General features: G+C 45.1%; 1 protein-coding gene across 2 annotated transcripts; it reads left to right on the top strand.

Moving 5' to 3' along the window:
• Positions 1-854: 854 nt before the first annotated feature.
• Positions 855-23665, top strand: MMEL1 (membrane metalloendopeptidase like 1). 2 transcript variants are annotated; one of them, XM_082295924.1, is made up of 23 exons: positions 855-1349; positions 1527-1690; positions 8051-8110; positions 8717-8878; positions 9285-9365; positions 9843-9938; positions 10186-10304; positions 10956-11021; positions 13210-13344; positions 13932-14021; positions 14270-14406; positions 14862-14955; positions 15219-15347; positions 15622-15720; positions 16097-16180; positions 16439-16542; positions 17154-17212; positions 19163-19282; positions 20276-20409; positions 20840-20905; positions 21889-21984; positions 22270-22346; positions 22710-23665. In XM_082295924.1, the coding sequence occupies exons 1-23, from the start codon at positions 1345-1347 to the stop codon at positions 22807-22809; spliced, it is 2277 nt and encodes a 758-aa protein (XP_082152050.1). In that variant the 5' UTR covers positions 855-1344; the 3' UTR covers positions 22810-23665. The 2 variants fall into 2 exon arrangements, with proteins under 2 accessions (XP_082152050.1, XP_082152049.1); XM_082295923.1 differs by having other exon boundaries at positions 855-1387.
• Positions 23666-23836: the final 171 nt, after the last annotated feature.

The raw sequence follows: 23836 nt of genomic DNA, 5'->3' as shown, positions 1-23836 counted from the left end.
ATTTCTGCAAACAGAAATGAGAGATCACTTAAATCCTAATTAAATGTATAGCTTTGTCCTTAGAAGCGACCCTGCCTTCTGCAGCTCTTTTTCCCATATGGACAGCCAGGATCTGCACGAGCACGCGTGCATCTCACATCCCTGTGCTCTCCTACTCCTCCTCAGCCGGCGGGATGAGAATTGCTGCCTTCACACTTGCCAGAAGCCTGAGATAACATGACTCTGGGAAAAAAAAAAAAAAAAAAAAAAAAAAAAAAAAAAAAAAAAAAAAAAAAGGAAATTCTCCCAGGGATTTTGAGGCAGAGTGCTGACTGGGAGAGGAGACTCGGGCTCCTGGCAGAAGGAACTGGTGTTCATTGTTCCCTATTCTTGGAACACTGTGTGTCCATTCCCAGCAAAGAGCCACAGAGGAATCCCTGCTCTGCCCCCAGCACCTCCTCCTGAACTCACACAAAACTCGGAGTGCAGAGGCACAACCTGAACATTTCTACGGTGTGAATGAACTGCGGCAGCTCAGGGGAAAACACCCCCGAACCAACCTGCTTCTCCCTCCTCCCGAGAGTCGGTTCTGGAGCAGAGTGAAACAAAACACCAGGGAAATCACCCTGCCCTTGCTCTTGCTGCCTTTCCCGGTTGCTCCCAGCCAGATTTCCATAAAGGAATTCTGTGCATTGCTTGCAACAACCCACAAATCAGCCTGTTTGCAAACATCCGATTCATCCCACCCCAAAGCTGCCGGCGCTCTGGGAAGCCAGAGAGCTTCAGCAGGTTCCCACCTCTCCTGCGAGCGCAGAGGCCGAATAAGCGAGCGGCATTCCAGGGATGACAGAATCCCGGGAAGAAGCCGCAGCGGCACGGGGCTCCTCCAGCCCATCCCGCCCTCTCCTCCCCCGGAGCATCTCCCTGGAGCTGGGAAGGGCTCGGGGCTGAGCTCCCAACCCTGAGCATGGCTCGGAGAAGCCTCGGGGAGTCCCAGCCTCGCAGCCCCGGCAGCTGCCCCGCTGCCCCCATCCTGCATCGCCGCTGGCCACCGAGCCGCTCCAGGGCGCTCGCACCTGGAAGGATCCCAGCTTGGATTCCTCGGCTGTTAACAGAGCCCTGCAGACCTGCCCAGCGCCACGGAGGGAATTCTTCACAGCGGCGTGAATATTTTGGAAGTGGGGAGTGGAAGGCGGCAGTTTGCCCCCCTCCTCCGCTGCTCGGGCGAAAGGAGTTGCCCAACCTGGTCATGAGACTTTTCCACACTTCCCAAAGAGGCTCCTGAAGTTCTGGCACTGCACCACGGAGAGCCCGGGGCAGCACAGCCCCCCCCGAGAGCAGACACGCAGGCACAGGAGATGGAGAATGAGGTTGGCAAATCTGTGGACAATCAAATGGACAAATACATGTAATAATTTGGAAGTTTTCTTTCTCTCCTTGCTTTTATTCTGCTTCCTTTATTTTCCTCCCTGATTTCTCATGCATTTCTCCCTGTCCTGATGTAGCCGTGCTGTTAACCCTTTCTCGCCCTCCCCTCCCCGATTTAGAGTTACAATAATGGGGAAATCAGAAAGTCAAATGGATATTGTGGAAAAATCGACCAAATCTGGGAAGAAGCCCTGGAGCTTTGTGGCCATCGGGCTGGCTGTCCTGCTGCTCCTCATGACTTGTGCCGCCGTCGCCCTGGTGATCCTCTATGCCAGCAGCAGAGGTAAGAACCTGGGAATAATCCTGCCCTTCCCTCTGCAAACAGCAGAAAAAGTCCTTTTTTCGCAGAGCTAAGTGAAAATATAAATACAGGGAGACCATGAGGTCACCTCTGTGAGGGACTGGGCTCTCTCTGCCTTGCTCCCAGCTCAGAGATTATGTTGGCTTTTACTTAAATGTTGAATTATGCTGTGTAAGATTCTATGCTTTTGTTTAATTTCATGCAATTTCTTGAATTCAGAGCTGTTTTGACAAAGCTGCTGCACTGTTTTGGAGGGAAGGTGTGTGTCTGTGTGTGAGGACTGACATTCCCTTATTATATACAAGCACAAGCCAAGATTCATTATTGTCAGGGTTTTTAAAGCAACAGCTGCTTTAAAACACTTCGAAAAACAATCTCCCTGAAGGGGAAATTGCTTATTACAATGTGAAAGCTTAAAAAAAAAAAAAAAAAGCCACTTGGTGGTGAGGAAAAGGAGACTTTTAAAATATTCCATCAGGCAGTTGGATCTCTAAGTGTGATTTGCTTCAGTGACTTGAATGCAAATGTCTTGCCAGAAACCTGACATCGAGGCACGTTATTTTGAAGTGTTTTGCCTAAATATTTTAACTGCAGAGCACACTTGGTAAAGCCAAAGTTTTCCCACTGGCACACCAAGTGCAAAGTCCCACTTTAAAACCCTGTGAAGCATCGAATGCTTGGGAGCAGCCCTGCCTCATGTTTGTCACTTCCATTAAAGCCTCTTGGATTGGGAGCTTTGTTAAGACACTGGAGAATTAAATTAAAGTAGGAATAGCAAAAGTGGAGCAAGGCTGTGCTGTCTCCTCACACTCTCTCTGCCTCCCCTGCTGCAGGGAGCTGCATTTTCAGCACTTGTGAGTGAAACACTGCACAATTCTGAGCAGTAATTCATGAAAAAAGCCTTGTTATTGTTCACTCCTTTTGCTACCAGCAGTTGAAGACAAAATCTGAGTATTTGGTATTCATAAAGTTCATCAGAAAGTTTATTCTATTAGCTCAGGAGATGAGAGGAAAAAAATTCCCCAGAGCCAGATCCTAGAGGAATAGTTTCTGTATCAAACATTGAGCTAGGCAGGGTTTTGCTGCCTGCATGCATTAAGGATTTGAGAAATCTGCCCTACATCATTTGCTGGGTCCAGAAAATCCAGAAGTCAGCTATTAATAATATTTGCCCAAGTGTTGGTCTCATCCAAATCCAGAGGCAGAGTCTGTGCTCACTACATGTGTTTAAGGAAGGCTTCTCTGTGAGAAAACAAGTCTAAAACCTAATTTTTGCAGGCTTATATCTGCAATTAAACTTTCCCTGGAAGTGTTTCCAGGGCTGAGCCCTGAGTGCAGGGCTGATGTTCTGCTGCCCTGCGCTCCTCTCACCCCACCAGGGGTGTTCAGCTCTGCCCTGGAGCCACTTTGTGCCTCTGCCCCCAGCCGAGCTCACAGCTGGAGCAGCTTTAGGGAATTCCAGGTGGGAAATGAGCAGCAGGAGCTTCATCCTTACAGAGCAGTGTCAACAAGCTGGGTCTAGAACTGAGACAAAAGGAGCTCTGCAGACTCTTCCTGCAGCAGAAATATCTTTTTTTTTGTCTTGAAAAGTTTTGTCCCAATGTCTCCCTTGGATCTGTGTTGCTGTCACACTTCAGCCCATTCCCAATGCTCAGCCAAAGCCTCAAATCCCAGACTCCCCAAGGGAAAAGCAGCTCTGGTTCAAAGCTGTGCCACATAAATGCCACAGAACAACAAGAAAAAACAGTGTGGCTGAGCACCATTCAACCAACAACGTTATCCTGGGATTCTTCTATTTCTAATTTCACTGAAATTCTGATTTTGGAATGTCTATGGGACACTGGATTGTTCACTAAGAGCAGATTCAGATTTCTCATTTCACCTTGATACATCCTTGATCAGAATGACACTACCCAGGCTTCGAAAGATAATTTTGTTTAGCTTGTAATTAGGAATTAAATTAGAAAATTAAAGCATGGCCTGTCCTGCTTTGCATTCACTTCTTTTTTATTTATTTATAAAGGCATGTTTAGGCTTTGTGGTCCAGGGAGAATATTTTTCTGCTCATATATATCCTGTAGAAGAGCACTGTGGTGCATGAAATAGGCCTGTGGGTACAGGAACAATTCCTGGAGTTCTGTTAATGCTGACTGGGATTTTTATCTCTATTCCCAGCCAACAAAAATACTCAAGCTCTCACAGCAGTGCAGTTACAGAGTTCTGGACACAATTTGGGGATTTTTGACATCCAAGGAAGTTTTCAGACCCAAAAAACTCCTCATCTAAACAAGCTGAAAGAAAACGTGGGAAGAATAAAGTAATATTTGGGTGATCCTAACAAGGGAAGCAGGATCCCGACGGGTTTGGATCTGAACACACCACGCTCTCCATCCTTCCCTCACACCCACACCCTCATCTTAGCAGCCTTTTCACAGCTCCTTCTCAGTATTTATTAAACTCCAAAGCTCATCCCTTGCTGGAAAGGTCACAGTGGCCTGAGGAACATCTCAACCCTCACTGTAGCTCACACATCAAATCGCTCAGCAGCTCCTCCAGGCAACTTAGCTCCAAACAGCCTCCAGCCTCACCTCATTGCTGCTCCTGTAATTCTGGCTATTTCTTTGACTTTCTGGCTCCCAAGTTGCCTTCTCAGGAGGAAGATCCACAGATATTTTTGTGTCTGCAGCCCCACAGGTTGTCACTGTTGGCTGTTAGGAAGCTCAAGGTCACGGCCTTCTGTCCTCCTCCTAGGCAGGCTCCAAACAAACAGAAATACAAACTAAGCAGCACCTCGTTCTGGGGGTGGATTTTCAAAAAAAAAAATCTTTTTTTTCCCTGCATTTCCTATGCTGAATGTGATTGTTGGGCACTTGAATAACAGATTTACACGAGCCTGCTGAGCAGGAGCAGTATCTAAACTGAGACAAGGTTGTGGCTGAGCTCTGGCTCCTCTCCTTGACTGCTGCCCAATTGTCCTTTGACGTCAGGAGCCTTCATTAACGAGGCAGCTATTCAGGGGAGATGCAGAATTTCAAGAAGTGGCAGCTAACACACGAGTCATGATGACATTCAGGTGGCAAGGCTCTCCTCAGTCATAGTCAGATGGATCTACATGAATGCAGAGCTTTAATGGGGAGTGACAGGCCATGCAGGGCTGCAAAACGGGCAAACACACACACAATTTACTGATTCTCACACAGAACTCTGGCTCAGCCATGCTCATGGGTAAGAAATCCTAGGAAAGGAGGAATAAAACGGAACATTCGTGTTCTGCGCTCCTTTTGAAGATGCTGACACCTGGCACTGGCAGCCCTCTCTGACAAAGAAAACCTGAATTTGGCAATTCTGTTGTTTGTTGTGAGCAAATCCCTGTTTTAATAGCAACAAGGGCAGCTTGCAGTGCCAACAGCACTTCTGCAGAGGAGATCTGAGAACAGGGAAGGTGCTGAGAGGTAAAAGCTCCCACGTGAGCGCCTAGTGACAACTGTGGCTCTAATTGTCTCCATGTGTGCCATCCCCAGCCATCTGTGCTCCTCCAAAAGCACAGTGGGGACACACTAAACACAAGCTGTGTCCTCCAGAGCCCTGCAGAAGGCTTGGCTTGGGTTTTGTTCCCTAATAAAGGAGCCTCAATAAGGCTGTGGAAAAGCAACTTGGGTTTGAAAAGGATTGTCAGTCCAAAGGTGAGCTGCTGAACGGGACTGCAGCCATCCAGAGATCCCACAAGTCATTCCTGGCTCCTGCTGCTGGCCAGGAAATGTGACAGGCTTCAGTGGCTCCTTGTGAGGCCAAATTAAGACAATGAAAATCTCTACAGTGACCCCAGGGGGTCTGAAGTATGTCCCAGCTCTGCTATATCTCAGGTGAGCAGCTCACCTCTGAAGCAGCATCTGGAGTGCCTAATTTCCCTCATTTTCTTCCATTTGGAGCTGTCCCACAGCTCAGGTCATTTCATTTATCTCCATTAAAGCTTCTCTTCCCTGATCAATTCTCTGCTGCTGCTGTATCAGACTGAAATGGATGTCAAAGCAGGAGCCTCTCTGTCACTGTAACTCAACCTGTCGGCAATGTTTAACCGGGGAGGAAAATAAACAGAGAAATACTGGTATTTCTACCAAAAACTTGGGCTGTTGTTTCAGAGAAGTAGTTTGAGGAAAGAAAGGGCAGAGCTGCCAAGCTGAGAATTCAGAAGGTGCATTTTAAGTTCATTTCTAGTTTTTGGAAGATGCAGGTAACAAAGCTGCAGTCAAGTGAGCAAAGATCTGACATTGTAAAGCCAAAGAGGGCAGAGTTGGTCATACCCAGAGCCAGGAAAGGTACTGAGGAATAAAGGAGAGAATTGATAGAAAAACAAAGGAGACACTTTCCAAGGTAAACTGAGATCTCTTCCCCAGCCATTTCCCATGATCTGGTTTTGGGGCAGAGTTTCAGAGCCCTGAGTGTGCCCTCAAATTCCAAACCAGCTCTGGCTCCCCTGCTCATCCTGCTCAGTTACAGCATCACAATCACAGGGCATGGGGAAGGGAGGGGAGTTCAAGCCTCATTCAAAGCAGCTGTGTTCCAGAAATTGAAGTTATATTAAAGAGAGAAGCTTTGATTTTAAAATAAATAAATAAATGAAAGAAGAAAGGTTTCATTTCAGTCCTGCCTGGTCCCTGCAAAAGAGTAAGAGACACACAAAATTCTTGTAGTACAATTATTTCTTCCTCACCTTGCTCTTTGCTATTGCTCCTTTCCTTTTGCTCTTGAACTACTCATTTCTTTCCCTCAAAGTATTTTATTTTTCCCCTTGGAGATACCCTGGGCTTTTTAAAATGTTTTAAAATTATGAGACAGTTTAAGAAACTCCAAAGTTTGGGCTTAGCTTCATCCAGCACACAAAAAAATCCCAACGAATGCTGAAACAAACACAAAAAAGAAAAGAAAAAGAAAAAGATAACTATCTCTGTGAAGCTTCCCATTGTTCCACATCTTTTGCTCCTCCCCTGTTCAGGTTGCCAGACACCAGCCAGGGCAGGACACAGAGTTTTTCTCATGCAGATGTGCTCCCACCCAGCACGGCCACGCTCAGCTGAACCCTGAACATTCCCCAGCACAGTGGGGGCTTTTTATGTCGCTTCCACTGATGAACTTCAAAGCCCTCTTTTCTCCCCCACGGTTTTATTTCTCTCTGAATTACTGTATCTTGTTTGCTCTCATACAAAGCACTTACTTGCATTGAAAGGGATTGTTTCTAGTAACTCTTCTCTGCAAACAAGGATCAAAAATAAAGCTTAAAAATGGCTAAATCTGCTGGAAAGTACCAAGATTTTGTTATTCAGTGTGGAACCACACAGTTGTCTACTTGATATAAGTGGATACCAAAGTAGTAAACCAAGACATCCAGTTTCTCAAATGGGAAATTAAACCAGCAAAATGAATTTCCTCCTCCCAGGGCCAAGGACCTCAGGCTGGGGCACTCAGATCCCTCCCAGTGCAGCTCTGCAGGGAACAGCACACGGGAGGGACCTGACACCTGCCCAGCATCACAAGAACACTCCCTTGAATACTCAGCCGCAGAAATGATGTGTGCACTGGCTTTTTGGGGATCTTCTGCACTGGGAGAATTGCACAAACCAAGACTAAGCACTCAAAAATAGAAAATGAATAGCCAAGATCAGGACTCCACTGGCCTTTTCCATGCTTAACTCAAGGCCAAATAAATTCGAACACAGGTTCACAGTCTCCTTATTTCTGCATCAGCCCTGAAAATTCCAGATTAGGGACAACCTCTCTGATGAGCAGCAAGGACCAACCTTAGAGGCCACACGAAATTGTGGCCAAACAAGTCTGTGACAGGCTCCCCCTCCCCAACACACAAATACTTGGAGAAATAAAAGCAATTTTTTTCCTAAATTTGATCTTGGTGGCTCAAAGCAGTGTGGGAGCAGTAACCCAGCTCTGGGCTTTTTGCCCCCTGTTTAAACCTCTCAGTCTCAGTGACTTTGAAGATGCTCAGAGCATCTTAATAGATTGTCTAAAAAAGGATTCTGTACTTTCAGCTTGTGTCAGGAAGACTGCGGAGGCAGCTAGCAGGTAGAAAAGATGGTCTTATTCTCCTTCCAGGAGAGATAAAACTCACTGTCAAGACTGCTGTAAGGGTGCTGCCAATACATTTCCCTCAAAAATCCCCAGATTTCTTCACGGTTGTCATTTGATGTCTGTGACTGGCACCAACATTCACTCGCCTGCTCTCAAACCAAGCAGAGCTGTCACTGAGATTGGGCTCTGGTGAGTGACTTTGGGAACAGTTTCCTTCCAAAACAACTCATTCCATCTGTTTTCCTCCTCTTCTCCCTGCAGAATCCCACTATGGCACCAACTCGGGCAACATCTGTACCACCCCTGGGTGTGTGACAGCAGGTAATGGGGTTATTATGAATTACTGCTGCAGAGGGGAGGCTTTATGTGTTGGTACTGAGCCTGAATAAGAGATAATTCAGAGTTTAAGGCTGAAGTAGATGAAAAGGAATGAGGTTTCCCCTTGGGTAAGAAATATCATTCATAAGGGAGCAGCACAGGAAAATTGTCAGTGTGGCAATTTTCAGCTCTGGCTCTGAGCCACCAGGACACGGATTGACCAACACAATCTGTATTTATAAGCATAACAGAATTCCCTTTAGACTTAATTTTCTCTCTCTTGGAGCATTCACCTTCTTATTTTTGGCATCTACGCCCCAAGAGAGGTGAGACTCCAGTACAGATGTTCCCAACAGCCCCAGGAAACACTGGTTTCTTGGGCAGTCCCTAAACTGGTGCCCTGGGGAGCACTGGGCACTCCTCCCTGCAAGGCCTTGTGCTCTGGGACAACTTTTCTGCCATTCAGATCAATTTTTAAGCAGCAAATAGGATTCTTCAAGTCATAATTTGTGGGAATGAGTCTTGCCAGGCAGCTCCTTGACAGTCTCCAGTAGTCCCAGAGACTCCTGGGCAGTCTGTGGAATTCAGCTCTCCAATTCTGATGCCCAGCTGCCAGAATAATCCAGAACATGGACCCCACAGCTGACCCATGCAAGGATTTCTACCAGTACGCCTGCGGGGGCTGGCTGAACCGGCACGTGATCCCAGAGACCAGCTCCAGATACAGCATCTTTGACATCCTGAGAGACGAGCTGGAGATCATCCTGAAAGGTAGGGATGAGGCTGCTCCATCCTTAGGCACCTGTGTTTAGTTTCAGAGGTTGCTGACTGCACATCAGACAGAGAAATAAACTCTCAGAGAAGGGTGGATTGGGATTTTTTTTTTCTCTGGTCCTTTAATCTCTACATCTCTTACTACACCCATTTTATGGGAACATCCTGTTCCCAACTAAAAATTAGCCATAGGTGATTGGGTACTGACTCCAAAAGGAGCAGGACAAGCTGTCTGCAAGTCCTTCCTCCTGACACTTTTTCCATTAATAGCATGAAGAGCTCTCAAGTTTCACAGTAATTGCAGCCTACAAGTGCTTCTCACAGCCCTGAATCCTCAGGGAGTTCTGTAAAATGATCAAAGCTCTCCAGGGCAAAAATCTCATGGCAATGGTTCCTTCCCCAGGTGTGCTGGAGACTTCAGATCAAGGGGACAGAGAAGCATTTCAGAAAGCTAAAATCCTTTACAAGTCCTGCATGAATGAGAGTGAGTCTCTTGTTCCACTGATTCCCTTGTTCAACACCAGGTGTACAAAAGCACCAATGTTCTGTTAAGCAAAATCCAGTCAATATCAGTCTAATCCATGTAGCCTTGCCTGGAAAACTCATCTTCAGATGGATGAAGATGCCTTGGTACTTCATTAAACCTCAGTATACCCATTTGGGATGTGGAAGGGGTGGATGCTGGGTACCCACCCCTGGTATGGGTGCAAAGCCTTCCCTTCAGAAGGCACAAACCTGTCCCAGCTCATGCTTCCCAAACCAATTCACTCCAAATCACTACTGGAGCCACAGAAGTATTTTCATTCCTTTTCTGAAGACTAATGTAGGATGGTGTCATGATATCTCTTATTTTTTGCTATGACGCATTCAGTTGCAAATTTAAGCTGTTAGGCCCATTACTTATTTTTCTTGATTTTACTTTTTTGTGAAAACAATACAGAATTTGTCCTTCCTTCCTCAGCCCTTATAGAGCAACGAGATTCCCTGCCTCTGCTGGAGGCCTTGAGGATGGTTGGAGATTGGCCAGTGGCTTCTGCAGACTGGAATAAGACCAAAGGTAATGCTGGGCTTGGAAGGACTCAGTCAGAATTATTTACTGAATTAGGGAGGCCACTGTCACCAACTTAAATGCCCTGATTGCAGTTTCTCTTCACAAACAGAAGTCAGGGTATCACACATTTAACACTCATTGATCCATTTAAATAGATCTCAAAAATTTCAGCAGCCAGCTCGTGAACTGTACAGTTTCAATGAGTCTGACACAGATTGATAAATTAAGTCTGTTTTCCCCTTTTATCTCCCAGAGCCAAGCTGGAGCATGGAGGAAAACCTTTCCATAATGAACTCCAGGTTTAACAAACGTGTCCTCATCGACATGTTCGTGTGGAATGATGACCGGGATTCCAGCAGACACATCATTTATGTAAGAAAAAAAATTACAGGGAATTATTTCTATGCCAGAATCATAATGGATAATTATTTACACTACAGACACATGAGTTTCCCACAGAATAATGCCAGCAAAATGTAGGCAGCAGTTCTGTACCCCAAGTGTCCGCTCTGTCTGAAAGACATATTGGGAAATGTTTTATGGCAGCGTAATTTTTGTTACAGCAAAAGAAACCAAAATCAATGGAACTTTGCTGATTTACAGCATTTAAGAGCTGCAAATTCTTGTGACTTACAAAAATGATGGTGAGATTTAATATATAGCAGGAAACCATGGGTTTAAAATACATAAAGAGTATTTCAGAGTTTGTTCATGAATGGTTGTGCAAGGAAGCCCAGCCCTCAAGTCAAGCAACCTAGAAAAGTTACTTAAATTTATTCTTGAATCTCAGTGATTACTTGAAGATTTTGCTTTATAACCCACACTAAGATCCTTCCTGTCCTCACCCTGTACCTTCCACCTCATCCCAGACCCAGGAGAGCCCAAACTCTCTGAGTGCTTGGCAGCAGTGCCATTCCAACTGACAGGGTGGCTCACACAGCATTTCCTGCTGCCTTTCAAGGATTCCTTTGGCCAACCCCAGTTCCTGTTCACCACTAACCAGAGAAATGTGTTTTCCTTCAGATTGACCAGCCAAGCTTGGGAATGCCATCCAGGGACTACTACTTTAATGGGGGCAACTATCAAAGAGTAAGTATTCCTTGTACTGATGTACTCTGAGCCACTAAAACAACTTCATTGTTGATCCCCGTGCTTTGGAAAACCCCAATATATGAATCTCCATGGGATGTAACAATCAGAATGGAACTGTGACATTCATTGCTACATTTTTTCCTAATTAAGCCAACATTTTGTGAAGTTTACAAAAGGACTAAACAACTGTATAAATATCAAGCCTCCCCAGAACTGGCCAACTCATGAAGGAGGTTATGGGGAAATAAAATCATATTTTGTGGCTTAGGCAGTCTCTCATTTTGAAGACCAAGTTCACATTTTCAGTGCAGGGGATTTGCTTGTATCTTCCTCTGAATCACTGATGCTCAGCAAGTAAGAATCTGCTGCCACTTACTCTCCCCTTCCCCCAAAATTACATGAAATTGTGAGAGATTATTTTCTAGCTGCTTTTCCCTGCCAATGCTCAGGGCAAAAACACTGATTCTGCAAAAACACTGTTTCTGTAAATACACAGAAAGCTGTTGCAAACAGAGCCAGATAATTTGTCTGTTTCCAAGATGAAAATACCGCTTTAGTACATTTTATTTTCCTCAATTATGCCTTGCTAACAAAGAGTATTTGCAGGCCAGCATCAAACCAATCTTCCTAACAAGAATGGAAGGGAATACAGAGGGACAACAATCAGCATCTGAGACTCTTTTGTCTCATGGTTGTAAAGGCAGATGAAAACATCAGTGGGAAGAGTTTTCTTCTCACTTCAGTGTATTTGACTACACTTTATATATAATATAGCTAAAATACAGCCCTGGGAGGTTTATAGAGGATTGTCCCCACACCTCCTGGGCACCTTTAGGAGCTGCCAGCTCCTGCGACAAAACAATCTCCAGGAAGCTGTGCTGGGAAATGTGGGGAGCTGCTGACCCAGGAATCTCCCCTGCAAGTGTCACCTCCACAGCAGCACTCACAGCAGAAAAGAGGAGTATTTATGCATTGGGGCATGAAGGTCAGACATAGATTGACTTGGAGGAGGTAGGAAATCAGGTACAGTGCAGAGACAATCCAAATTAGCGAAAGAAAACCAGTTCTGCTCAATACAGCTTTAATTTGAAGGCACAAAGCAGGGGGGCTGAGGCTGTGCTTTTAATCCTAATGACCAAGGAGGAGACACAACCCCTTTTTATTTGTATTTACCAGCTCACTGCCCCCAGACAATGAGCCCAGCTCTGATGACCCAAACTCCCCCTGTGCCTAGTCCAGCATCTTTTGGCAAAACTCCTCCTGAGGCCTGGGGGAGTCTGGCCTGATTAAGGCTCAGCATTCAGCCTAAAACCACAAATCATCATCTGTAAGTGCCCAGACTCAATTTCACCACAGTCACTGTGTTTATCTGGCTTCCAAGGTCTACAGAGGAAGAAAAGTATGTGAGAAGAAGAGGTAGCATCAAGTTTTCCTGCATCAGGGATCAGCACTCCCTCAGCACCAAGGTCCCTTCTGAGGCAAAAATCAGTCAGAGCCTCCCATCAGGAATAAAGCAAAGGTGTCATTGGGAGCTGTCTGAAACACAGCTTTTCTTTCAGACACTAAAACCAGACTTGAGAAGATTTATGGTATTACTTTCAGAGAACTCAAACCTTCCCTGTTTGCCCTGGAATTTTGGCTAGTAGGGATCGCTGTTCTATAGAGTAACTCAAAGCACAGAGCCTCCTCTTTGCCCAAGCAGTAATTCTAACTCAGAATACCAAGGCTGGATGGCACAGGGAAGCAGAAAGTGTGTTTTGAGGCTGGCAAGTGCCTTGTAAGGTATTCATGACAAAGAGAATGGTTTGCTGAGAAATGTGTAGATGGACTACAGAAATAGTGAAGAGAGACTGTTTACAAGGGCCTGGAGTGACAGGACAAGGGGGAATGGGTTCAAACTGACAGAGAGGAGATTTAGATTGGATATTGGGAAGAAATCCCTCCCTCTGAGGGGGGGGAGGCCCTGGCACAGGGTGCCCAGAGAAGCTGTGGCTGCTCCATCCCTGGAAGTGTCCAAGGCCAGGTTGGGCAGGGCTTGGAGCAGCCTGGGACAGTGGGAGGTGTCCCTGCCCATGGCAGGGGCTGCCACTGGATGGGCTTAAAGTCCTTCCAATCCCAACCATTCTGGGATTCTATGAAATGATGGACAGCAAACCTTTTCTACACGGTCTGTGTCTGCATGCAGGTGAGAGAAGCTTATCTGCAGTTCATGATCACCATCGCCAAAATGATCCGAGAAGACAAGAACGTGTCCAAAGATGATTCCTTTGTCCAAGAGGAAATGGCAAAGGTCATGGAGCTTGAAACAGAGATTGCAAATGTGAGTTGAGAGATCAAGAACTCCTCAGGAAGCTGTGGGGGGCAAGGGGTGAGGGGGAAGAGTCTCTTGCTGGTTTGTGCAGCAGTTTTCAGAAGAAAGTGGGGGAAGAAGACATTTGTGCCACGAGCAGCCCAAAAATCAGAGCCTCTGTGTCTCTAATTCTGCCTGCTGTGTACACTGCTGCTGTGCTGCTCCAGTCCCAGCCTTATTTCTATTTGGAGCTGTTCTAAAGCAGGATCATGTACCTTCTGCTATCCAGGCACTGGGATAACACCAGGACAGGCTCCCTTGCATCCTTAGTAATCTACAGCACCCTAAAAATCCCCCAGAGCAGCTTCCATTCTAAAGGGGACAGAGGGCACCACTTGGCTCAACTTATCCCTAAAACATTATTGAACAGGGGGGACTCAAGTTCCTGCCCTGAATTTTTGCAAGCAGCACTGGGCACAACCAAATGATTTTCCTTTTCCCAAACAAACTGGTTTATTTGCACATTATTTGAATGTATACAAATGCACCTGCATGTGATTTCAGCCATTGATATTTCTGTCAGTTGAGTCCAGTAATAACCTTGTGAATGTCTTCAGGCCACCACCCCAGCAGAGGAAAGGCACGATGTGACCTTGTTGTACAACAAAATGACCTTAGCAGAGCTGCAGGAAAAGTTTGCATTCAACGTAAGTGTTTCATGAGCAGTCTCATACTTCAAGTCTCTTAGTTCCATGCCAGTTGGAAATGGCTTTGTGAACTTATCAGTGCTTCAACAAAGAGGTATAAAATCATTCCCATTCCTAATCTTGTCTTCAGAGTCTCTTAAAAAGCTTGGTCCTACTGAACAGCTACGTTCAAGGTCATAAGACTGTCAAAAGTCCAGTTACTGAGGCACTTCAACATCCAACATTGGAATGTCTCTCTGTCTGCCTAGGAATTTAACTGGACCTTCTTCATCCAAGGTGTCATGTCTTCAGTAAGTGTTCAGGTGGACCCGGAGGAAGAGGTGGTTGTGTATGGGATGCCTTATCTACAAGAGCTGAAAGCAATTATCTCCAAGTACTCAGCCAGGTAAAGAAACTGGAGGATATGCAGGACAAAAGTCACAGGATTGCTGAAATGTCAATTGTTGGACCCCCCTGCTAGTTCTGAGCTTCTGAGGAAAAATGACACTCCTGTAAAATACAGGAAATGCCTTTGGAGGTTTCAAAGTCCAAGTACTGCAGTACAAGGTGTCTCACCTGCTGCTTGCTTAGAAAAGGTTAAATGGGAAGAAAAAAATACATGACAGGCTTAGTTCTTGCTACATTCTAGAAGGAAGAAAAACAAGAAATTAATCCCAGAACAGATATGACAGCCCAGTCCTCAGGCTGGATGACTGCAGTTAACTGAGGTGCTGTGAAACCCAGGACTGGTAGCAAGGGTTTCCCTCTTTAACTCCATTCAAAATTGAGATTCCCCTCTGGCTGCCTGCACCAGCGTTGGTTTTTACAGGGGATTCAGCTCCGCTTTGCTTCCTCACACAGCACCATCCAGAACTACCTCATCTGGCGGCTGGTGATCGACCGGGTCAGCAGCTTGAGCCGGCGCTTCAAGGACGCTCGGGCCAGCTACAGGAAGGTATTTCCTCTCTTCCTAAAGAGGAGAGCACAACTGCCACCAAATCCAGCCTGGTCAACACAATAACCATGTCAGGGGTTTTTGGAGAGAGATGAACTTTAAGCTCCCTCCCAAGCCAAACCATTCTGTGATTCCATGATTACATCATGGAATCCCCAAACAAACCCAATCACAGCAGTGGAAACCTTTGGGTTAACCTGCCCTCTAGACAATGGTTTGGAAGAGCTGCAGGGGCAGGGTTAATGCTGGGCTTTGTGCTGCAGGCCCTGTACGGGACGACGCTGGAGGAGGCGCGCTGGAGGGAGTGCGTGAGTTACGTCAACAACAACATGGAGAACGCGGTGGGAGCAATGTATGTCCGGGAGACTTTTGCTGGTGAGAGCAAGAGGATGGTATGTAGTTTACCCTTCATACTACTGTACATCCACAATGCCCACAGTGCCCATTCCCTCTGGTATGAGCTCCCTATTTCTTGCCTGGGAGACTTATCCGCCAGTCAAGAAGGTGCAAGAACTCATTTGTGATGCTCTTTTAGATGCTCAGTACCATGGTTTAGAGCACAGAATTCGGGGACGTCACCTTCCAGCAGGAAGCTTTTCACCCCTCCTTAGCTGTGCCTGGGAATAGGGCATGTGAATGATGAATGTCTCCCTGGATCTCTTTCAGGTCCGAGATTTAATAGAGAAGATCCGCGAAGCGTTCGTGGAGACTTTGGATGAGTTACAGTGGATGGACGAGGCATCCAAGGAGAAAGCTCGTGAGAAGGTCAGAGATAACCAGCAACTTCAGTATTCCCTTGTGAACATGAAATATTTGGAATTTTGTAGTATCACCATTTCCAGTTTCTCTACAAACAAGAGGAAAAGACTTAGATGTTCATTATTATCCTGATACATTGTCGTTTTCTTTCAATCTTCCGTTAGCCCACATTAATAAAAATGCCAACTGGATACAATGCAATTCCCCAAAAAAACCCATTTCCAACTTTTAATTGAACTCAAGACCATCAGCACCATTCCAATAAGAAGAAAAACCCCCAAACATTTAACTATTATTTGCATTGAAATTTTAGTAAAAATAACCCAACAACACCCCAACAAAAATCACAATTAAGAGGAAACATTCAACTCTTTTCTTCCAGGCAATGGCAATCAAAGAACAAATTGGCTACCCAGATTATATTTTGGAAGATCAGAATGAGAAACTGGACCTGGAATATGCTAATGTGAGTATTCTGTGCATATCTCACTGCATAGCTCAAAATCAACACCTGCATTTGCTTTCTTGCCACTGGAATATTTGTACCTGTGCAACTGCCTTTTCCAAGGACATTAAAATGAACATATTAATAAATAATTGGTGCAAAGAGCCAACTATTCAGTAAAACCATGCAACCAAAACATTCTTTAGAGGACATTCAGGGGGACGAGGAGTTCCTCTTCCTGCTCAGCTGACTAATGTACTTGGACCCCTGTTTCTGTAGTTAAACTTCAGTGAACACAACTACTTTGAAAACATCCTGGAAAACCTGCGAGCTGGAGCCCAAAAGGGCCTGAAAAAACTTCGAGAGAGAGTTGACCAAGACATGTGAGTCTCCAGAAAGAGTTGCAGACACAACCTAAATTCTGGGTTAATGGTGGGACTGTTAAACTCATGCTGTGGGTATCTAGGAATGCCTGTGGCTGAGTTAATCAAGGAACTAAACAATTCTAAGGTAAAGTGAAAAATGCTTTTCCCCTTGAATGTTGTGTGTTTTGGATGAAAGGCAACCATAAGCAAGCCACCAGGTATTTCCTGGTATCAGGAATTCTTTACAGCTGTGTTCAATGCACCCTTTTTCCTACATCAATCCTTTTCTTATATAATCTCCTTAGAAGGATTTTCCTTCTTTTTATAAGGTTCTTCCTTCTCCTAATACAGAAATTATATTTCTTTATATATCCATATATACATTCCTGATTACATATGTATTACATATATATACATATATGTACATCTATATATATATTAAAAAAACACATATTACTTATATATATATATATATATATATATATATATATAAATAATCCCTGAAAGGATTATTTCCTTACAATCCTTTCCTACATACCTTGCATTTTTTAACCAGAATTAAATTTCGAAAATGTCGGGGGGAGAAAAAAAACCAGTCATGACTAACTGTGTGCAACATTTATTTTTAGATGGATAATTGGAGCTGCAGTGGTCAATGCATTCTATTCCCCCAACAGGAACCAGATAGGTAGGTTTAAACCCTTTTAACTAACTAATTTTATCCACACAACAGTGTAGGTCTGCATCCAGAGGCAAAGCTGCCTGTGCCCATCTGGGAATTCTGGGCAAGGCTGTTCAGCTCAAGCACTTTGTTGATGAATACTCAGCTCCCCCTCCTTGGCAGGTGTAGTTTATACCCTGTCACTTGGGTTTGAAAGCTGGGACAGCACCAGTGCCAGCACCCAGAGAATGCTCCCAGTGTGTCCTGGGCTGCTCCTGCTCCTGCTCCCACATTCTGATAGCACACGGGCAGCTCTGCAGTTTGCTCTGTGCACATGACACTGGAATTACACTGCTTGGAGCCATCCCAGACTGCAGAAACCTGCCTCTGCTCCCAGAGCATCAGCTGTGTGGGCTCTGCAGAGCTGCTGGGCTGCCCTTCCTTGTTCTTAGCACAGGAGATCTTCAGACCCTGCCTGGCTCCCTGTACTCCCTGAGCTCACACCTCATGCAGGAGCTCAGGTTAAAACTGACGAGTCTCTGCTGAATTCTGAGCACCCCAAACAGGAGAGACAATAGATAATTGCCCCTAGGAGTGCTTCTTCAAATTCCCCGACTGCCAGGAAGAACTGCTACTCAACTACTGATAACACAGAAGGACGAATCCATGGGGTTTTAAGCCAGACAGTAATTGCATCCTGCTCACAGAGCAAAGGCCAGGAGTGGAAACAGCCCAATCTACCAACAGTCACAACAGAAAACTTCTATGATTGCTAAAAGCAGAAACACCAAATTGCTGATAACTTAGCCCTCTGACCTCACCCAAAATCTGTTTTCCTGTGTGCAGCTTCCACTCACCTCCATCCTGCAGGTACAGCAGCACCAGGACCTTCAGCTACAGCAGGGCCCTCCTGGGGGCTTAACTGGTGGCCAATCTCAGCTCCCAGTTTATCCCCAGTGGTTTTACACAGATTGTAATCAGCTTTCCAGGCAGGGAACTCAGGTCCTGAAGCCACCTGGTTCCTCTTCAGCTTTGTCCTTTTAAGTCATACAAAAGTAACTCATTTAAGCAACTTGGAGATGAGTATGCCTGTGAAAAAATCCAAGCACAACCACCCACAATAGTGTGCGTGCCAGTTAAATTCTGTTTATTCATGTCTCTAGCTTGAGAAAACAATTTTCCACACTGCTCTGTCTTACTGCAGTCTGGTTTATGTATTTCTCCACAAAATTGTATGGATAAAACCTGTGCAGCCAAAAAGGGCTTTGTCTCTGAATTAACTACTTGCAATAGAATTTCAATATCTCCCTTCACAGAAAGTATCTCACTAAACTGAATTACTGGCCGTCTGAATTCCTCTAGAAGCACTTCTGCTTTCAGCTTCTGTAGAAGGGATGAAAAGCAAATCCTATGGTTCTGGATAAGGTTTTTGCCAGCAGGATGTAGCAGGACAAATCTCTTACTGCCCCCACTCCCCAGGTGACATTGAGTGCCCTTGGTGGTCTACAGGAATCACTCATGAGCATGTTTTACCCTCCAAGTGTTGTTGGTATCAGCAGATGATTTCCGACCTCTCCTTAACCCAAATGAAGCAATAAAGCCTCCATTCTTTCCCCTGTAAAACAGCTCTAACACACAAACTCTGCCTGTCTCCAAAGGACAGCTCCTAAACATTCTGTTCTTGACTCATTGCAGCAAACATTATGGACCAAGTTAGGCTAAGCTTAATGTAAATGCTCCTTGGGTCTCAAACAGGGAGATACTGTAGCTGCAGATGTGCTAAATTAAACTTTTATTAACTTGTCATTTTCCATTTATCAAGAGAGAAACAATTTCACATGAGGCATGAGCTTGTTTCTAATGATTTTATATTTTATGTTCCTTCCTGACCCTTACACCAAGCAAACAATCTGTGTGCCAAGGATGAGAAAACAAAGCCACCTCACGGTATTCCCCTCTTTCTCCCTGTCTTTGCAGTTTTTCCTGCTGGGATTCTCCAGCCCCCCTTCTTCAGCAAACACCAGCCCCAGGCCCTGAACTTTGGAGGGATTGGGATGGTTATTGGGCATGAGATCACTCACGGGTTCGATGACAATGGTGAGGAGATGACTGAGAAAATGTTACTGTTCCAGCTAAAACTCGTGGCATGGCAGGAATTAAAGTGACAGACTGCTGGGACTGAAGATCCCTGCACAGTCACATCCAGCTCAGGAGCAATAGGAGCACACTGGGAACACTCTGTGGAAGGTTCTTCAGGGAATGTTTCCTGAACGGAGCACAAGAAATAAGCAGATGTTAAAAATAAAGTGAGGCAATGACAATTCTCAGGAAAAAAAATGTTCCTTTTACAGCATCATCAGATCAGAAACACAAAGCAAGCAAATCCATGGGCTCCTGAATACAGTGAAATCTGTGAACAATGTTTTTGGGGATAGAAGAACTGTCAGTAGTGTCTTGAAATCCCAGGAGACTTTGTTTTTCAACACAAATGCTTGAAATAATTTGACTTTTTTAACTTTGTCAAATGTCATGTAAAAGAATTTGGGGAAAAAATTCATTTCTGACTCTACAAGTCAATAATTTCTTATACGTGGGCTTTCTTCAAGCTGTTTTTTTATGCTCATTAAGTTTGTGCAGATGACCCATAAACACACAACACAGCCTCAGAAACGGCGTTCTAGAGCAAAGAAAAACCTTGTTCTAGCCAGGGAGCCAAGAACACAAACTCCAGAACTGCAATTCCAGCTTTTAATTCTCTATAAACCTCATTTCTGTCACATGGACACACAGAACCAGCACCTCAGACACCTCAGAGGTGAGGGAAGGTTTTGTTACATGGAAACCAGGCCTTGGTGCTATACCTGGAGTCAGGGCTGCTGAGTGAACAGGAAATCAGGGAATAACAGAGACCACAATTCCATTCCCTTGTGACAATGAGAATAAACTGTGCCCAAAACATTTCTGAGCATCTTAATCCAAGGAGGAAAGAGGAAGGGAGTGCAGCTCCAACATCCCAGGTGCTACACTGGAAGAAGGGTGGCTTTAAAATCTTGCTCACCACTTCGCTTTTTTCCCTGGGTTTTCCTGCAGGTAGGAATTTTGACAAAGATGGGAACATGCTGGACTGGTGGAGCAACTTCTCAGCGCTGCATTTCAAGGAGCAGTCCCTCTGCATGGTACACCAGTACGGGAACTACACCTGGGAGCTGGCAGGGGGACAGAACGTGAGTAACAACCACAATCACCAGGGCCACAGCTCTGGGTTTGTGCAAAGAATGACTTGACAGGGAATGCCCAGGGAGGATAAGCACAAACCCCAGCTCCTACAGGTAACTGTTCTGGGAACAAGGCACAAGGGTTGTGATAAACTGGGGACACTGGTGTGGCCCAGAAAGCCCAGGGTCTGTGTGCAGTGATGTTCTGCCCAGCAGCAGCCCAAGTTCTGTCCATGTTATATTTGTGTGTGCTCTCTCTGTTCCAATCTACAGCTCTTAGCCTGTGATCTGTTTAATTTCATTCTCTCTTTTCTTGTCCCAGCACAAGGTCACAGCTTCCCTTTGCTCCAGGCATGTCAGGCTGTTGTATGACTGACCTGTGGTTCTTAGAGTTGCTGATTTTACTGACAATAGAGCAAATAAATGATTATTTTTACAGGTCAGTGGCATAAGCACATTAGGAGAAAATATTGCAGATAACGGAGGAGTCCGACAGGCTTATAAGGTAACCCTCAAACACCCTGTGAGTTAAATTTACCTGGCATCCAGCAATGGGGGGGGGGGGCCTATTCTGTGCTTAAAAAAATTGACAATTAACATGTTATTACCATATTCCAAAAGCTAAAGCCTCAATTGTACACCTAGAAGCTCATGTGCCCATGGCTTGCTGCTGTTCTTGCACCCAGGAGCAGCCTAAAGGTGCAGCTCAGGTGTGAGCAGGGAATGTTCTTCCCTGCAAAGAACCCAAGCAGATGTCACAGTAAAACCTTTTATCTTTGGTGTTTTGAGTACGGTGTTAAGGGGGTTTATAGAACATCCTGAATTTTCAGAAATCTAAATTTCAACCGTAAGGGACACCATTCCAATTAATCACTTCGTTAGCGTTGTTCTAAAAGCCATCACAGCCGTGGAGGAGCCGTGTGGGATGACACAAAATGCCTGCACACAGAATCCATGGATGTTCTGTGGTGCTGGATCTATTTTTACCCTCAGCTCTCCCTTTTGTTTCATGCTTTGGGACTGTCTCAGCAGCTGAGAGGCTGCAGAAACAGAATGTTGGGAATTAACCAGCGTGAGGACACATTAACTTGTCTCCATCATGTCAATATACCTTAAAAATACAAATTGGCCAATTAATGTGTAACAATAACAGGTAATGGATTTAACATTGAGCAAGGTTGTTATCTGCTATTTAATGAGCAGTTACCTGAAGAGAGAAGAATCATCACTACAGAGAAGCAGAGGAGACTTAACACTTTATTTCCAGATACAAATACCTGTAGAAAGAGTTTATGAAGTCAACAGTGCTTATGCTGACAGCTTTTTCATAAAATTCTCTGTACTGTTTGTATTAGAGAGAAAAAATTTATACAAATACAAAAGGGAACCACTTTGGTTCATTCACGTGGTGACTAAAATCCCTCCCCACAAAATAACATTCAAAATCCACCTCCTACTGCTCCTGAGTCAATCTGTGATCATTTCCAGGCCTACTTGAAGTGGCTGGAACGGGAAGGGAAGGAGCCAAAGCTGCCTGGACTGAACCTGTCCCACAAACAGCTCTTCTTCCTCAACTTTGCCCAGGTGAGAACACTCAGGGTTGTGCCTCAGGCCCTTAGACTGTTGGGAGGAAACACCTGGGTGAAAGCCAGCACTGATAGATCTGTCCCATAGCACCAGATCTTGATCCAAGACCTTGGTAAAACAAAAGCTAATTAGTAAATAATTGCATCTATTCTGCCTCTCTATAAAGCGTATTCCAATGACATCATAGCAAACTGGGATGGCTCTTAGGAAAGCCAGTGAGAAGCTTCCCAACTTGCATTCCCTTTAATACTGACCCACTAATGATGAATCCTCCTTTTCCAGGTTTGGTGTGGTTCCTACAGACCAGAATATGCCAGTCAGTCCATAAAGACAGACGTTCACAGCCCTCTGAAGTACAGGTGGGTTTTACTCATTTACTAACTCACAACTCACTCCTTTCAACCCCCCTTGCACCACAGCAGCACAGGAGAGTCTGATAACACACGAGATAACTCCAGATTTCCTCCCATGGCTTGTAGGACATTGCTGGAGAGCACATACCTATACCTGACCTGGTGAATTTGCCAATCCATAGGGGACGGAAGAGGACCAAACCCACTCTGTTCTGGGATTTCATTGCTCATATTACCTCTATTTCCTAAAGTATCCCATATTCTGAACTGTGATCAAGTTCTGAGGCTCCAAACCACTTTCTGGACATGGCTCTCTCTGTTTCCCAGAACAGCAATTCCCATGTAAATTAGTCCCTTCTCTTTGTTTAGGGTGATGGGCTCGTTGCAGAACTTTGAAGCCTTCTCTGAGGTGTTCCACTGCAAGAAGGGCACAGCCATGCATCCCGCAGGGAAATGCCGGGTGTGGTAAGCAAGGATGAGACACTCTGGTGACACCACCAACAGCTTGAGGCAGGGATGTGCCTGGTGTTCTGCTGCTCAGTCACAGCCAGGGCTGCCGGGGCAGCTGCTGCAGTGAGAGCCAAGGAAGCACTCGGGTCTCCCAGTGCCACTGGGAAGCACACGGGGATCACAGGGATGGATCCCAGGACTGACGGGCTGCGCCGGAGGCCACAGTGTGTTCCTGGGCAGAACGACTGTTTCCAACGACATCCTGACTGTTACTAAGACACTGCATCAGGGTTACAAGGACTAATTCTTACACGAAAACAAAACCAACAAGCCACCACAAATCTATTTTTCAGAAAGGAATAATAATTTTAATATGTAAGCTCCACCTTCTGAGGCTCAGCAATGCTGTCTGAGATGTCCCACTGCTCCGTTTCCAGTGTTCTGGTTCAGTTTCTGGTGCATTCCTCCCCAGATCAGGTTAGAGCTGGTGTAAACTCTCGTGCTGTCTGTGCCCCTGTGCTTTGATCGCTGCTTTGTTGTCAGAGATTGCTATTTGTCGTGACATGTCACACAGTGAGCTCTATGTCGAGACGCCTGTCGTACTCTCCTCCTGCACTTGAGTTCCTCTGCCCCAAAGAACCACCTTCAAGTGAGGCATCACTACAATTGTCACATTTTAGGAGTACAAATTCTGTCTTTATGGTTAAATTACAGGGTCCCACCCTTCAGAGATATATTGAAAATTATGCTTATTCTTGTAGAAAGTGTATAAAATACCTTTTGCCAAACAGCAGACATGTATCCATGGAAATAATTAAGCTGGTTTTAATCCTGTGCCTTTTTATTTTGCCATAGGCTATTTTTCAGTATTTACACTTGAAAATGTAACATGTATTAATTTTTAATAAAATTTAAAGGAACAAATCACGGTGGCCAATTCAGCAAGGATTTCCCTATGGAGAGGTTTGGGGGGCTTTCCTTGGTAAGCATCCTACTATAACGAGAATATTTTAAACTTCCAACATTTAATAGTGAGTTTTGACTAT

This window comes from Coloeus monedula (assembly GCF_965178545.1).
Source record: "Coloeus monedula genome assembly, chromosome: 22".
NCBI lineage: Eukaryota > Metazoa > Chordata > Aves > Passeriformes > Corvidae > Coloeus > Coloeus monedula.
Note: the sequence above shows the minus strand (reverse complement) of the source record. Positions and strands in the feature narration are given on the sequence as shown.